Genomic DNA, 16637 nt, shown 5'->3' with positions numbered 1-16637 from the left:
AGGTGGGGGAGTGAGTGGGTGGGTTGTGTGACAACTGTCAGCAGGTCATCCGCAAACAGGGCAAGTTTATATTCCATGTTACCTACTTGAAGCCCCTTAATACAGTCATTCGCTCTAATAGCTCTGGCCAAGGCTTCGATACATAGAACGAAGATCAGGGGGGACAAGGGACAGCCCTGTCTCGTTCCATTGCTTATAGAGAAATTATCAGAAAGGATCCCATTAACCCGCACTCTAGCCGATGGCTGCGTATAGAGTGATAATATTCTATGGAGAGCTTGTGGACCCAACCCAATGTGCTCCAGCACCGCCCTCATGAAGTCCCAATTGACTCTATCGAAGGCCTTTTCGGCATCTGTAGACAGCAGGACAGAAGATGTCCCGCTGCTAGAGGCCAGATGTATAAGGTTAAGGATCTTTGTTGTATTATCCTTTGCTTCTCGGCCCGGAACAAAGCCCACCTGGTCACTGTGAATGAGTGATGGGAGAAACTCGTTCAATCTCAGAGCCATCAATTTTGCAAAGAGTTTGAGATCCACGTTAAGCAAAGAAATGGGCCTGTAGCTGGAACACACTGAGGGGTCCTTCCCCTGTTTAGGAATCACAGTGATCTGAGCCTCTAGAGACTGACGTGAGAAGTGTGTATTTGCAGAGACGGAGTTAAAGGCCTGTAACAATCTGGGGGCTAGAGTCTCCTTAAATGTCTTATAATAGGTGGCAGTAAAACCGTCCGGGCCTGGGCTTTTACGTAGGGGTGTGGAGGAGATGACCTGTTCTACTTCAGTTAGGGTGAAGGGGGCTTCTAGGGAGTCATGGGCGGAGAGTGGCAACTGGGGAAACGCCACCTTAGCTAAGTATTCCCTGGATCTCAACATATTAGAAAGGGGATCATGGGCCGGAGAAGGGTCGCCTAGGTTATATAAGGTGGTATAGTAGTTTTTAAAACTCTCTGCTATCTCCGGTGACTTAAAGCATACGGAGCCCGCACCATTTTTCATGGAGGGAATAAAAGAGGCCATTCTTTGGGATCTAATTGCCTGTGCTAGCAAGTGTCCTGGCTTATTTCCCCATCTATAGTATTTTCTGTTGCATTTACGGAGAGAGGCTTGGGTTTTATTATTGAGGGTTGTCCGGAGGTGCGTCCGGGCTTCGGACAACTCTGCCAAGTCGGAGGGAGACAGGGAAGATTTATGGCGGGCCTCTAGAGAATGGATTTTATGCAACAAAGTGGAGATTAAGGCCAGTCTATTCTTCTTCACAAAGGAGCCCAATTGGATCAATTTACCTCTTATGACACATCTGTGGGCCTCCCAGACAGTGATTTTGGATAGATCCCCCGTATCGTTAATAACAAAGTACTCTGATAACGCCTTGTCTAGTTCTGATTTGCAATACCCATCGTGTAAGAGGGATTCATTAAGGTGCCAGGTCCAAGGGCCAGGGGATTGGGAGGGGGCAGCAAGAGATAGGAACACCGGGGCATGGTCCGACCAAATAATGGAGCCAATGGAGGCGTCCACTAATAAGGAGAGGTGTCTATGGCTCAAAAACAAATAGTCTAGTCATGAGTAGACTAGAACTGTAAGAAGAATGAGAAATCTCTGTCAGCGGGGTGCGTGACTCTCCAGGAGTCAGCTAGTTGAAGTTCATGAAAGACCTTCCTAACCTGTCTATGTTTTTGTGCAGAGAATTTAGGGGTTGGCGGGGATGTGTCAATGGTGGGGTCCATGGACCAGTTTAAGTCACCTCCCAAAACAACAATACCTGTCATAAGGGCATCTAGTCGGGAGATTTGGGACCGGAGGAAGGACAGTTGGCCCTGGTTTGGAGCATAGATGGCTATGAGAGTGTACGCCTGGGAAAATATATTGCATTGGACCACCAGCAATCTCCCAGGAACTAATTTGTGGACAGAGACATCAGTAACTTGTAAAGCTTTAGAGAAAAGTATAGCAACCCCTTTAGACTTACTTTCGGGGTTATTGGAGTAGAAAGCGAGGGGAAAGCTATGACTTATTAACGTGGGCCTGCGAGCAGAAATCTTAAAGTGCGTCTCCTGAATTAGGGCCACATCCACCCCATCTAATCGCAGTGTCCGAAATAAATGGGACCTCTTTTCAGGGATGTTAAGACCTTTAGCGTTAATTGAGGCAAATTTAAGAGTACCCGGGGCAGACATCACATCGTGTCACAGCACAGGATAGCAAGAGACTCGGACCGGTCACCAAAAAAAATAAAAAACAATACAGAAGAAAGAGAAAGGAAGAAGAGTAAGACACAGAGAATAGGAACATCATAAACAAATAAACACCCGCAATGGGAGAGCAGGTAAGTACATATACCAGCTTCCCCATAGGGCACAGCGGGCGTGTGCGGGACTGGGGCAAGGGAGTCACCCCCATAGGCACTATCCCTAGTATAAGCATTTTAAAACCATGCAAACATTGGCAAGAATCGGCAGCAACATTTAATTAATTACTATTATAGTCACAAAACTCAACTCCAGGTCTGTTGGCAGAACCGGGGGGGACACGGTGAAGTGGAGCAGTAGTAGTGCGGGGCCATACAAATCGTGTCGCACCCGGCGTGCCACAGCCGGAACGTGCAAGCCTCCTGCTTAAAGCAAGGAAGTCTGGATTACAGGGCAGTGACAAACAGTTTCTTCAGGTAGTGGAAGAGTCCTGGCACGCGGGCAGCCTTATTGGCTGCGGGCGGTGCGTTGGGTGTGCGCGACCGGCTGGAAGCGCTGGGCTAGTGGGCTGTGAGTTGCTGGGTGGCTTCCGCTACTACAGGGCACAGGCTGAGGGAGATACTGATGCAACATCGTTATTGTACAGATCGGTGTGAGCGGCAGGAACTTTTTCACAAAGAAAGTTAAAAAAACGGCTGTCTTCATATCTATTCTAAAGAAACCGTTACGTGAGGATACCCACACTCCAAGGAAGTGAGTGTGGTACGTTCAAATTGAACAAACCTTTATTTTGTAGTGTTGTCCTCTACTTTTAAAGATACCTTGATATGTATGTTTCCACACTATTCTAAGTGAGTTTTGGTACGTTCATCTTCTAATGAAAAGGTGGTGAGGAACTATCCCTTTCTCAACTATCAAGAAATTCACCATATAGGGTTCTTTTCTCTTTGGAGAAGTCACAGGACTTGTTAATATTGTCGGATGACAAACAATATTACACATTGTATGCCTCTTTCCCATTTTTGTCTCCTATGAATTTCGCGTTGGAGATCGATTTGAATTGAAAAAAAGAACTATTACCTATATTGGATGTCAAAGAAATTCAAATATCACCAGTCCGTTGAGATTTTATGTGATGTATATCTAATTATTTCTTCTACCTTGTTTTAATTATTTAGTATCGCCTTTGATTTCCCCTCAAACGACTTGTATTTCCTATTACTGTGTGTGGTTTAAGATTGGGTAGACCACAAGAGGAGTGAAATTGGGCTGACACTTTTAACCGCGCCAGAATACACACATTATATTTTATTTCCAGGGGTTTTGAAGCTTTCTTCTGAGAGTTAGTTACAACTTGCCATGGCGCTCCATTCCCTGCAGGTTGGGGCGGGTGTAGATCCGGGAGAATGAAGTCCCAATCCGGGATCTTCAGAGGTGGGAGACTGAGAGCGGAGCAGAAAGTGGGGAGATCGGAGGGAGTAAATAGGGTGTGTATCTTCCCCGAAGCAGATACTTGTAGGCTGAAAGGGAAACCCCATCGGTATTTCAGTTGTCGCTACAGTTCCTCTGTAAGGGGGCGGAGGATCTTTCTTTGTTGAAGCGTATGCCAGGAGAGATCCTGGAAGATGGAGATTGGATCACCATTAAAGTCCAGGTCATCTATGCGGCGCACTTTGCTCATAATTTCCTCTTTCTAAGCGTAGTAGTGCAATCGACATATAACATCTCTGGGCCGGTCAGAGGGGAGCCCCCTTGGTTTGAGGGTGCGGTGAGCCCTGTCAAAGACTATGGCGGGGGCGGGTCTTCATCCAAAACTGCGTGAAATATTTTCGTCAGGGCATCAACGAGGCCTGTCTGGGGGACATCTTCTGGGATACCCCTCACCCAAACATTGTTCCTCCTACCTCTGTTGTCCAAATCCAACACACGAGTCCGCAACGACTGGATTTCCTCAGATTGAGCTTTAATGACATCCGTTAGAGACCCCAGAAAGGCATCTGCAGAGTCACGATGATCTTCTAGTGTGGACACTCTATCTGAAAGCTGCGAGATATCATGTTTGATAGATGCCAGCTCTCTACGCATGGTGTCTTGGAGGTCCTGTTTAGTTGGCAGCGTTTTCATAAATTGCAGGATGTCTTGAAGAGCCGTGTCGCTGTGGACGTGTGGGGCAGGTTGCTCCATCGCTAATGGGGAGGGAGGAGAGGCGGATTGACAAGAGGAAGGGCTTGTGGGGAAAGACCTCCAGAGAGCGCAGCGGGAGTGGTGTGTAGGAACGCTCTCATTCCCGGCTGGGACACGGTCTCCCTAGGTTGTGTCGTATTACTTTTCTTTCTCCCGGATCTGACCATGCTTAAAGGAGGACAGGTAGTTAAATGCTAGCATGTGTTGGCGCTGCCATACGCTTAGTGCTGCTCAGTACGCTGCGAAGTGCCTACAGCATGGTGACTCCCGGTGGAATGGCACTAGCATGCCATTAATTAATATCAGCCATGAAGATAATGAAGCTCACAGTGGGCGTCGGTTTCTGCCTCCCCGGGGAGGAGAGGGCGGGTGCTGGGCATCCGCGTCGCCGGCTTCCAAGATACGTCCCGAGACAATTTGCAAAATCTATCAGGCAGGTATAGGACAGAAAAATCACAGCTATCAGTCCATGTAGTTATGGAGAAGAGCCACAAGGGGGGGTTCCAACGCAGCACATAAACTTCATAAGGCAAATCCACTGTGCGATGAAAGTAGAACCTGGAGTAAATATTAACTGCACAGGAGCTGTACCCTGGTCAGTAGTGGAACATATGATACATAGGACCATCAGGTTTATAGAACAGGGTCCGATGGGACAAGTATCCAGGCACAGAATGGATCCCTCGCACAGCAAATCCCCACAGCGGTCCAGGCACAGAGCACTACTCCCCCCAGGCAGTGGAGGAGAGAATAGTAGTCCTCCAGACAAGGCAGGCAGCCAGGCAGCAGGAGGAGTCCGGGCGGGAGCAAGACCTCGCTCACCGCCAGTCCCAAGATGGCGCCCGCCAGCCACACTCCCTCAGCGTCCCCAGCAGCGGATCTGGCAGCCGGGGGGAGACAGGACACAGCAGGTCCAGGGCAGCGGGCGCCGCTGAATGCGCTCCGGGGGAGGACAGGGTCCGCGGCTCAGTCAGCCAGGAGTGCAGGACAGGTGGATGCTGCGACCTCCGCCAACCGCAATATGGCGCCCGGCAGAGGGTCACAGGCAGCGGCTGCACAGCAAGTATCCAGGACATGAGGGGGACCAAGTCTCCAGGCGCTCACGGCAGCGGGGCTCAGCGGCACGCCCCCAGGTAACAGAGGGGCAGCAGGACAGCTGGGGGGCAGAAGCGGGGTCACGGATCCAGCCAAAGGAAAAATCAAGATGGCGCCGGCCACATGCAGGCCGGTCCCGGCCAGGAGAGCACAGCACCCTGAAATGCCTCTAACAAGGGAGCAGGGCACAGAATCAGTCCTCAGCACGTCCCAGAGCAGTCAGGAGCCCTTCAGATATTAGTATAGGGCCCAGTGGGCATTCATACAGGGCAGCAGGATACTTTGCAGGAGTATGCAGGCTGGGGAGCTAGGAGATCACGTCCTACTCCATTTCCAGCTAGGCCACGCCCCCCGTCTGAACAAGGATTGATTTAATTGCTGCAACTGTTTAGAAAAATTTTCTGCCCAAGGCGGATTAACCATAGGGACAATTTGTGGCTGTATTGGCACAGGTGGTCCCATAGGGGGTGTAAGGTGTTCCACCGAAGTACCTAGTAGGTTTGTGAATGCAGCCCTGGTTACAGGAGCTGCGGACTGACTGGGAGATGTATGACACACAGTACACAGACCATTGTAAAAAGCTTCCCCCTCTAGTAAATACTGCATACTCTGCATGATGCAGGAGCATCCGCAAACTTACTGCCCTTTTTGTTAGACATTGTACACAAATGCAACAACAGAGCGGTTTAGTACGATAATGACAGACAGAGTACATTACCTGCGAATAAATCCATTAGTATGTGACTGAATGCACAGTACACAACACCTGCGAATAAATCTGGTTTTATGTGACTGAGTACACAGTAGAATACACGTAATGGGTAAATACTGTGACGCACTATATATATGACCAAGACGCACCTAGGGCCTAATTCAGAGTTGATCGCAATAGCAAATTTGTTAACAGTTGGGCAAAACCATGTGCACTGCAGGGGGGGAGGGCAGATATAACATGTGCAGAGAGAGTTAGATTTGGGTGGGGTGTGTTCAAACTGAAATCTAAATTGCAGTGTAAAAATAAAGCAGCCAGTATTTACCTTGCACAGAAACAAAGTAACCCACCCAAATCTAACTCTCTCTCTGCATGTTATATCTGCCACACCTGCAGTGCACATGGTTTTGCCCAACTGCTAACAAATTTGCTGCTGGGATCAGGTCGAAATTAACCCTCCTAGTCCTTTAGGGTACAGAATATAGTGATAGATATATCTGGGAAACACTGAAAGTGAAACAACACAGCAGATACAGGCACACACAGTCATAGGCAATGCAGATAATAATCATGACAATAAAACTGCAATAAACTAGTATGTGTGTGTATATGTGTATATATATATATATATATATATATATATATACACTGCTCAAAAAAATAAAGGGAACACGTAAACAACACATTGTAACTCCAAGTCAACCACACTTCTGTGAAATCAAACAGTCCACTTAGGAAGCAACACTGATTGACAATCAATTTCACATGCTGTTGTGCAAATGGAATAGACAACAGGTGGAAATTATAGGCAATTAGCAAGACACCCCCAATAAAGGAGTTGTTCTGCAGGTGGTGACCACAGACCACTTCTCAGCTCCTATGCTTTCTGGCTGATGTTTTGCTCATTTTTGAAAGCTGGCGGTACTTTCACACTAGTGGTAGCATGAGACGGAGTCTACAACACACACAAGTGGCTCAGGTAGTGCAGCTCATCCAGGATGGCACATCAATGCGAGCTGTGGCAAGAAGGTTTGCTGTGTCTGTCAGCGTAGTGTCCAGAGCTTGGAGACGCTACCAGGAGACAGGCCAGTACATCAGGAGATGTGGAGGAGGCCGTAGGAGGGCAACAACCCAGCAGCAGGACCGCTACCTCCGCCTTTGTGCAAGGAGGAACAGGAGGAGCCCTGCAAAATGACCTCCAGCAAGCCACAAATGTGCATGTGTCTACTCAAACAATCAGAAACAGACTCCATGAGGGTGGTATGAGGGCCCGACATCCACAGGTGGGGGTTGTGCTTACAGCCCAACACCGTGCAGGACGTTTGGCATTTACCAGAGAACACCAAGATTGGCAAATTCGCCACTGGCGCCCTATGCTCTTCACAGATGAAAGCATGTTCTCACTGAGCACATGTGACAGACGTGACAGAGTCTGGAGACGCCAAGGAGAACGTTCTGCTGCCTGCAACATCCTCCAGCATGGCCGGTTTGGCAGTGGGTCAGTAATGGTGTGGGGTGGCATTTCTTTGGGGGCCGCACAGCTCTCCATGTGCTCGCCAGAGGTAGCCCTACTGCCATTAGGTACCGAGATGAGATCCTCAGACCCCTTGTGAGACCATATGCTGGTGCGGTTGGCCCTGGGTTCCTCCTAATGCAAGACAATGCTAGACCTCATGTGGCTGGAGTGTGTCAGCAGTTCCTGCAAGACAAAGGCATTGATGCTATGGACTGGCCCGTCCGTTCCCCAAACCTGAATCCAATTGAGCACATCTGGGACATCATGTCTTGCTCCATCCACCAACTCCACATTGCACCACAGACTGTCCAGGAGTTGGCGGATGCTTTAGTCCAGGTCTGGGAGGAGATCCCTCAGGAGACCATCCGCCACCTCATCAGGAGCATGCCCAGGCAATGTAGGGAGGCCATACAGGCACGTGGAGGCCACACACACTACTGAGCCTCATTTTGACTTGTTTTAAGGACATTACATCAAAGTTGGATCAGTCTGTAGTGTGTATTTCCATGGAGGTCTGGATATGACTCCAAATCCAGACCTCCATGGGTTACTAAATTTGATTTCCATTGATAATTTTTGTGTGATTTTGTTGTCAGCGCATTCAACTATGTAAAGAACAAAGTATTTAATAAGAATATTTCATTAATTCAGATCTAGGATGTGTTATTTTAGTGTTCCCTTTATTATTTTGAGCAGTATATATATATATATATATATATATATATATATTAGGTACACTCTTTCTTAACTAACGCTGTCTGTATAAAGACATGTACTGTAGAATACTCAAGTGTTTGTAAAGTCACAGCACTGTATACCGGCAGCTTTACAAGGGAGACCTTGCCTTGCAATCCTGGAGACAAGCCGCAGCTATGCTTAGAAGATGGCGCCCAGCGTCTCAGTCGGGGAGTGAGGAAGAGTGTGAGGCAGCTCCAGGGTGGGGAAATCTGCAGTAGATGGCGCCCTGGGACTGGGAGGGGCTACAGGTCAAGCGCAGGCTCCCCTATGCTGGTCCTCACCGTCGGTACTACGGAGTCTTATTAAAATGGGCGTTAGTACACCCGACCTGTACTCCTATGTCATGGCGGTCTAGTGGGTCCCTGCTTGGTGACAGTGTCCATGCGAGCGTTGCAGTCAATCTCCCTAGAATGTAACAGGAACGCGATTTAATTGAAGGTCCTGTCTGGGGGACCCTCTTGCCTCCTCCCTGTAGTAGCCACGCTAACCAGGAGAGCGTGGGGACGTGTGCCTAAAGCCGTAGCGTCAAGTGCCCCGGAACAGGTTGCGGGAGTATGCGATACCGCTTGGGAGATGATGGAGCCGCAGCACAGAATGTCACACTGACATATCAGTGCTGCGGCCCTTGTAGTTTTCTTAGAAAGCTTTTCAGGGCTGCCCAGTGCAGCCCCCCTGTTAAGTGACCTACTGCTGCAGGCACCAACTCAAAACTGAGCTCCAGTGGAGGCGAGGTTTATAGAGGAGTCCCCAATGCATCCTGTGACAGCCTAAAGCTTTAGCCTGTTGATGCCTCTGGATCAAGATCCACTCTACACCCCGATGTTTCCCTGTGGGACACAATGTACTCTGCTACAGAAAAGTCATTATTATCCAGAATAAAAAGAATTGCATACAAAATAAAAAATTTTGGTCTGTTTCATCTGTTTGGTTAAAGAAAAATCCTACTGCTAGTATGCCTTTCTTAGATTCAATAATAGTGTAAAGACTCTTAACATCAGCCAATTGTTACCCATTAGCTGCAGTGCACTGGATGCCCTGAAAGCCTTAATTTTTTTTTATCACTTCACTTATTCCTTTACATTTTACTTTAACTTCACTGTAAAGTTCAGCTAAGGAGAGTGGACTAATATGTATAAACCTTAACTATAGGATGAACCGTTCACCACCATATATTCAAAAGGCCATGATCTGAAAGGATCTACTGAGGAGTCCTAGAGGGATCATGCAAGTGGGGGGTTTGGGTAGATGTAGATGAGGAATGGTCCACCATCCCTTTATTTGAAACTTACTGGAATTAAGGTTAAGCGCCTCAGTGACATTTTATCTAATGTACCTACCAACCTCCTAATGCCGTCAGTGAGTCCTCACCTGAACTAACTTGCACAATGAATACATCCATTTTTCCCTGGGTTCCACGCTTAGTCTCACAGCTCTTGTTAAAATCTGGGGATGTATGTTGTTTTGGGGGTCAGTATGAGCAGAAAGGCCAGTGAGAAGCTGCAATTACAGACACTGTTTTCTCATTGGTTCTCCTGCTGTTATCTCCGTTCTGTTTAGCAAAACTGTTGGTGGCTGCGCTACATTAACATGTACATAAACTAATTAATGAAGTTTCAGTACAGGGTGCTAACTTTTTGTTTGATTTATTCATTGTTATCATTTTTGCCCATTTTTAAGATGTGAATTTTTGCAAAAAAGACGCGAAATAAAGCCAAAAGATATGGAAACTGCAAGAGATGCAGATAACCAGCATTTACAGGTAAATGTGTACTGTATATTAGATTGATGTATACCTATTTATGTTAATGTCACTTAAAAAAATCCTCACTTTAATGATTTATGTTAAGGCAAATTTCCTCCTAGTATTTACCCACATCAAGGGTGTTTTAAGAGAGGAGGGGACCCGCATGCAGCCTCCGTTGAGGGCCCCCTCCTCTCCGACTGCTAGTAGACCCTGGCATAGAGCCAGAGTCTACTGCACATGCGCAGGTCTCCGGGAACATGGCACCCGTACCTTGTTACCATGGACATCTCATGCGCAAATCACTCAGAAATGGCCATGATGTGTGCCCACACCGCAGGGTTGCCGCTGCGGGACTCCGGAGGGGTAAGTATACTTTATGGGTGCAGTGTGTTTGATGTGGGCCACCCAGACCTAGGGGCCCCTGTGCACCACACACACTGCAGCCATTATAGAAACGCCTATAACCCACATTGTTGTATTAGGGGTTCATTCCGCGTTGATCGCTCACTAGCAACTTTTTGCAGCGCTGCAATCAGGTTAAAACTCGGCAAAACTGCGCATGCGTATGCACCGCAATGCGCAGGCGCGTCATACGGGTACAAAGAGGATTGGTGCTGGGCGATGGATTTAACGAAGAATTCATTCGCACAGTCGATCGCAGGGTGATTGACAGAAAGAAGGCGTTTATGGGTGCTGACCATTTTCTGGGAGTGTTTGGGAAAATGCGTGTCCAAGCAATTGCAGGGCGGGTGTGTGACGTCAATTCCGGGACCAAAAAGACTGGAGTGATCGCAGCGGCTGAGTAAGGTCAGAGCTACTCAGAAACTGCACAAACTGTTTTTGTACCACGCGGCTGCAAAGGCGTTCGCACACTTGCAAAGCGAAAATACACTCCCCCATAGGTGGCGACTATCTGATCGCAGAGCTGCAAAAAGTTGCTAGCGAGTGATCAACTCAGAATGACCCCTATGTGTCTGATATGCAACATTCCCTTATCTGTCTTTCTCATTTCTCAGATGATTGATCCAATTTGTTTTATCTGCAGCTTGCTAAAGAAAAAAAAGTTATTCATGATTTAGACAGTGGTGAGTCTGCGTTTAGTGCTAACTTGCACAAATATTATTACTGTCTTAGTTTTATTTTACTATTATGCTTTTATGCTCTGTCTATTAATGCATTTGTTCCCTCCATCTGCTGTTTTTGACGGTACAGAACTTCTTTTTAGACAGCTTTTCTTTGATAGGAAATCTGCAGTCCCTGTGCTACCCATAACTTGGTGACTATAAACATTTTATTTCCCCTTTCAGCTTTGTTGTATACTCTATTGCTTTCTGATGTATCTCACAGATGTGTCCTTAAATATAATCTCAATATGGCATATGTCTCGAGACGTCTGCTGTGAGAGGTATACAGTAGCATATCATCTTTTTCTTTAAATTTTGCATCTTATTCTCACATAGATACAAATGTCTCACATGAAATTGATGAGTACTGTTAGATACTAGGATCTGACTTTCTGCCAGACCATGCACTCTATAATGGTTAGCCAAACTTATGTGGTGGTTGGCCACACCCCCAAGCATTGGCACCTATCACTGCATTCCCCCAGTTGGTGCTTCATGCCCCAGTCTGAAACTGAGCACAAATGCCAGATTCATGCAAATAAGCATGCATGCCATTATTCTCCGCAAGTGTAGAGCAATGTCTCTTGAGATACACTGGTATAGTTCTTGATAGGCATCATGCCCATTGTGTTTAAGTGATGACACTGTTAACTAATTGTTTTGAATTGTCAGGTTTGAATGTCCATAAGGAAGATTGGTCTGTTAAAGCAACTGAATTACGACAAAGTCTGATGGAGCTGTACAATGATTCTAACTTCAAGAAATTAGCACCCTTTCCGGACTCCTCCCATGTCTCTGTAGATCTCAGCTCATTGTTTGCAGATATCTCTGTTGCATTGAAGGACACCAGAAATCATATAGTGCGGCAGCTCACATTGCCAGACATCCTGTCAGAGCTGAGGGACATCACTATGATAGAAGGAGAAGCCGGCAGTGGGAAAACAGCTCTACTCAGGAAGATTGCCATTCTCTGGGCCTCAGGGAGGTGTCCTGTACTGAGCAGGTTCAGCCTTGTGTTTTATATCTCTCTATCCTCCACTGAGAGCCAACACTCTCTGAGTGACATCATCTGCCAGCAGCTGACGGGCACCACAACATCTCTTACTGAAGAGACCCTGGGGGACATCATTAAGCAACTAAAGAATCAGGTCCTGTTTCTCCTGGATGACTATGGTTTGATGGACTCCACTCCAGGATCCATAGAAGAACTTTTACTGAAGAACCCCTGGAATAGAGTGAGTCTGGCAGTCACAGTGAGCAGTGACAAGGATTGGAAGCTGCGTCAGTATGCACGGAACATACTGAGCATCCAGGCCTTCCCCCTCTATAGCTCAATATATATTTTTAGACAGCTCTTGTCACACAATTTGTCATTCATTGAGCGCTTCTTGGTGAATGTGGGTATGTCCAATGCATTTCAGGTTGCTTTAAAGACCCCTCTTTTTACCTTCTCTGTCTGTATTTTTTGGGTGCAAGACCCAAATGAAGATATAGCAGGGGAAACAGCTATATGCAAGTCCTATCTGATGCACAGCATGCTAAAACATCCCACAGAGACTGAGAGAATCAAATCTGTGCTCATAACCTGTGGAGAACTTGCCCTGCGGGGCATCTTCCAATCACACTTTACATTCACTCAAAGAGACCTTGCTGAAACGGGCGTGAATACCAATGATGCTCTCCAATTTGGCATATTGAGTATGTTTACATCACAGAGACTCCACCCCATTTTCAAGTTCTTACACCCCTCATTCCAGGAGTTTCTGGCTGGGAGTAGGATGCATGAACTTCTGCAATCTGGAGAAAAAGCGGAAAAAGAAAGAGGTTTGTCATACCTGCAGGAAATTAATATCTTCTTAAAAGTTGTTGGGCGCTACAACTATTTCTTGAAGCACTCATGCATGCATTCTCCTGAAACAACTAAGATGATCATTTCACACCTGTTCAGTTTATTGGATTCTAGTGAGGCATTTGATTGTCAGAGAGAAACAAATCTTTACCTGGAACACCACCCTGAGCTAGAGTACTTAGAACAAGCACTGACTATTGTAACTGCCATCGATTTAGGCTTCCGTCATGGATATGTGATCAGTTTATTACTGGAGTTTGCTATTAACATAGCCAATGAGAGTAAATATATGACATCCTGTGCTCCCCTCATTTTGCAGTTTCTCAAAGGAAAAACCATGTCAGTCAGTTTGCAATGTCCACAAATTTGGCTCCTTGAATTTCTGCACAGTTATCCAGAAGGACTGCAGTTAATACAGAGCCTGGAGATAGTTGTACCTCACAGTCAACAGGTATCAAGCCTTGACTTTTGGAACACAGAGCGTTATGCATCTGTTTGGAACGTACTCCGAGTTGACATAGACTATTCCAATGCCTTTCAGCTTGTTTCAGATACACTAGGAAAAAAAACAAAGTTTAAGGATGCAAATATAAAAATTGCTGATCTGTCCACATTTTGCTTCAACCAGGATATCCATAGAATTCCTGTGCTGAGAATTAAATCCCATGGTCGTCCTGTAGAGAATGAAAACATCCTAGTTAATGTTATGGCTTTCTGCAGTCTCTCTATTCACATTGAACTGGACCTGATGAATTGCCCAGGATTTCTAAACAGTATCTCACCATGTTTTGATCAATACAAAGAGTCCATTGTGAAGTTCAGTATAAACTGTGCAGAGCTGACCAGAGAGGAACAAGAACTGATTACACATCTGACTTCACTGCAAAGTCTGCAAATAACAGTCAAGCCACTACCAGGTAAATAATGTCATCACTGGCATATTTATAATGGGTGCAGTGAGTGCCACATACCCTGCACCCATTATTTTTAATACCCTACAAAGTCCTGCAGCGCAGCAGAAATCACTGGGAAAATGGTGCAGCACATTTTCCCTGTATTTTGCGCATGCGCAGTAAGGAAATTTCAGGGAAAATTGCCACCATGCAATTTTCCCGGAGATCTGCGCATGCGCTCTAGACTCTAGGACAGCGCTAGGGTCCCCTAGGGACCCTAGTGCCCAGAGTTTACACAGCGCTGAAGGCTAGAGAGGAGGGGGCCCAGACAGAGCCTGCTCATGGGCCTTCTCCTCTCTAGAAACACCCCTATCACTGAAATAATCTACCTTTAGTTTCAGGAAAAGAAATATACACTATATAATAGATTTCTAATCCAAAATAAAAATATAGTAAAGTAAAAACTTGGAACTTGAAAAACAGAGTATTGCAGGCAATTAAATCAGCCTGAAGTAATCATACTGTTGGCTAATGGAATGAACAGCATATTACCTTCATACACCTTTCAAAATAAGGGGATTACAATGGATTTTTGCGCTCCCGATACCTGTGGTATCCAGTTTTCAGAGCTGAAAACCTTATTTTCATAAATAGACTTGCTCTGGGGGTGCATAAAAAAAGAGGAGTGACTTCTAAAGAAATCACTGCATCCTGTTTTCTGTCCTCTAATGGAATAGCAAAATTAAATTTCCTGCTATTAATTGAATTCACCCCTAAGTATTGGTCTAGTCAAATCCACAAAGTCATTAATGCATTATGATTGGATTAGCTATCTCTAGACCTGTATTTTTACTATATTTTTGGATATCTTTCAATTAATGGACTATTTGATTCCTCTATATCTGAGGTTCCCAAACTGTGTGCCGTGGCTCCCTGGGGTGCCTCGGGACACTTGCAGGGATGCCCTGGGTTGGTGGTCCAGGACCAATTCAAATTATTCATAGTCAATATAATAGGCAAAACCAGTGCTGGTGGCTGCCAGTCATAAAATAAGTTGCCAAACAGAAGCAAATCTTGTCCCTCACCACACAACTGACTCTAAGGATGAAATATAAACGTGATAAACTTAATGTAATATTTCTTTCTAAATAAGACATTTTTGGCCTGGGGGTGCCGTGAAAAAAATTCTGATAATCTAGGGCGCCGTGATTCAAAAAAGTTTGGAAACCACTGCTCTATATAATTAACACAGATAACTCCTCAATACAGATGTTTCCTCATACACTATGGCTTCAGTTGCATAATCAAAAATAAACAAAAAGGATTTAAATGTTGTGCAGTAAATTGGAAATATTAGCAGCCTATGGTTCTATCTTCCAAGGCACTCTCCTTGGTTAAGTAACAAGTGTAATACAAATTGATTGATCTATTGGGTGCTTATCTCCAAAAGCAGCATTCATATACTGCAAATGTGTTTGTGAATGGGACTCATAATTCAATTAAAATGTATGACACAATGTCATGGGATTCCGGCGCCTACATCCTGATCACCGGGATCGCAAATGCTGGCATGCTGACTACAACCATATGTAACAGCATCAGGAATTCTTTCAGTGTCTTTCAGTCTGGGCAAATTCATCCTCTCCTTAGAATGGCTTAGCTTCCATACAGTGCATTTCATATACTGCGGTCCTTTATCAAGTGCAGACGCCATGCCATTCTTTTTATACCTCTTCAAGGCTAGTTACCGCCCCTCCAGACAGCGGGAAACGTGGCTGTGGTTTGCACCCCATTTCAAAACCGGAAATGCATTCCTCCGTACCATACTTTGTTTTCCGGTGACAGTCCAGAGGGGGATATAACTCTGTATAAAATGCCAGTGCCCATTCAGATATCCAGGATATGAGAATAAAAGATTTAAAAAAAAGATTAGAACAATCACAATAAAAATTAAACATGCAGGTCTAACGCAACCATAAGAACAGTGACCCATAAATGCCATGGAACGCATCTACGGGTCCTAATAGAATACATAGAATTTCTGGATAGCCGTGGAATGCATTTCCGGTTTTGAAATAGAACACAAAGTACGTCTGGCTAGCAGTGGAACACATTTCCGGCTTTCAATGTAATGCAAACCGTGGCCACATTTCCTGCTCTCTGGAGGGGAGGCAGGGCCGAAACTAGGATTTCTGTCACCCGGGGCAAGGCAGTAATTCGCCCCCCCCAAAAAAAATAAAAAATAAAAATAAAATGATAATAAAACGGTAGTACTGTACAGTGTGCTATTTCTTTTATAAGTCCGATGAGTCCCGCCTCGATCGCTATATCTACCTAAACTCTATGGAGGAGGGCACCGGGGCCCGCTGCTTGGTGATACTGTGAGTGCCGGGGAACGCTGCATCTATATATATCTATATCTATATATCTATATATATCTATATATATATATCTATATATATATATATATCTATATATATATCTATATATATATATCTATATATATATATATATATATATATATATATATATATATATATAGTCCTTGGTGTCCGGCACCCCTAAACAATAGTAGCAATGGCCCAGGTGCC

General features: G+C 45.6%; 1 protein-coding gene across 1 annotated transcript in view; it reads left to right on the top strand.

Annotated features, from left to right (window-relative positions):
* Window positions 1–16637, top strand: part of LOC135059260 (baculoviral IAP repeat-containing protein 1-like) — a 160592-nt gene that overhangs the window by 89431 nt on the left and 54524 nt on the right. The window contains exons 8-10 of the mRNA XM_063963893.1: window positions 10114–10195; window positions 11226–11265; window positions 11977–14070. Of these exons, the coding sequence (XP_063819963.1) occupies window positions 10114–10195; window positions 11226–11265; window positions 11977–14070 (2216 nt within the window). The remainder of the gene's footprint in view (window positions 1–10113; window positions 10196–11225; window positions 11266–11976; window positions 14071–16637) is intronic.

The sequence above is a fragment of the Pseudophryne corroboree genome, chromosome 1, assembly GCF_028390025.1.
Source record: "Pseudophryne corroboree isolate aPseCor3 chromosome 1, aPseCor3.hap2, whole genome shotgun sequence".
In the NCBI taxonomy this organism is placed as follows: domain Eukaryota; kingdom Metazoa; phylum Chordata; class Amphibia; order Anura; family Myobatrachidae; genus Pseudophryne; species Pseudophryne corroboree.
Note: the sequence above shows the minus strand (reverse complement) of the source record. Positions and strands in the feature narration are given on the sequence as shown.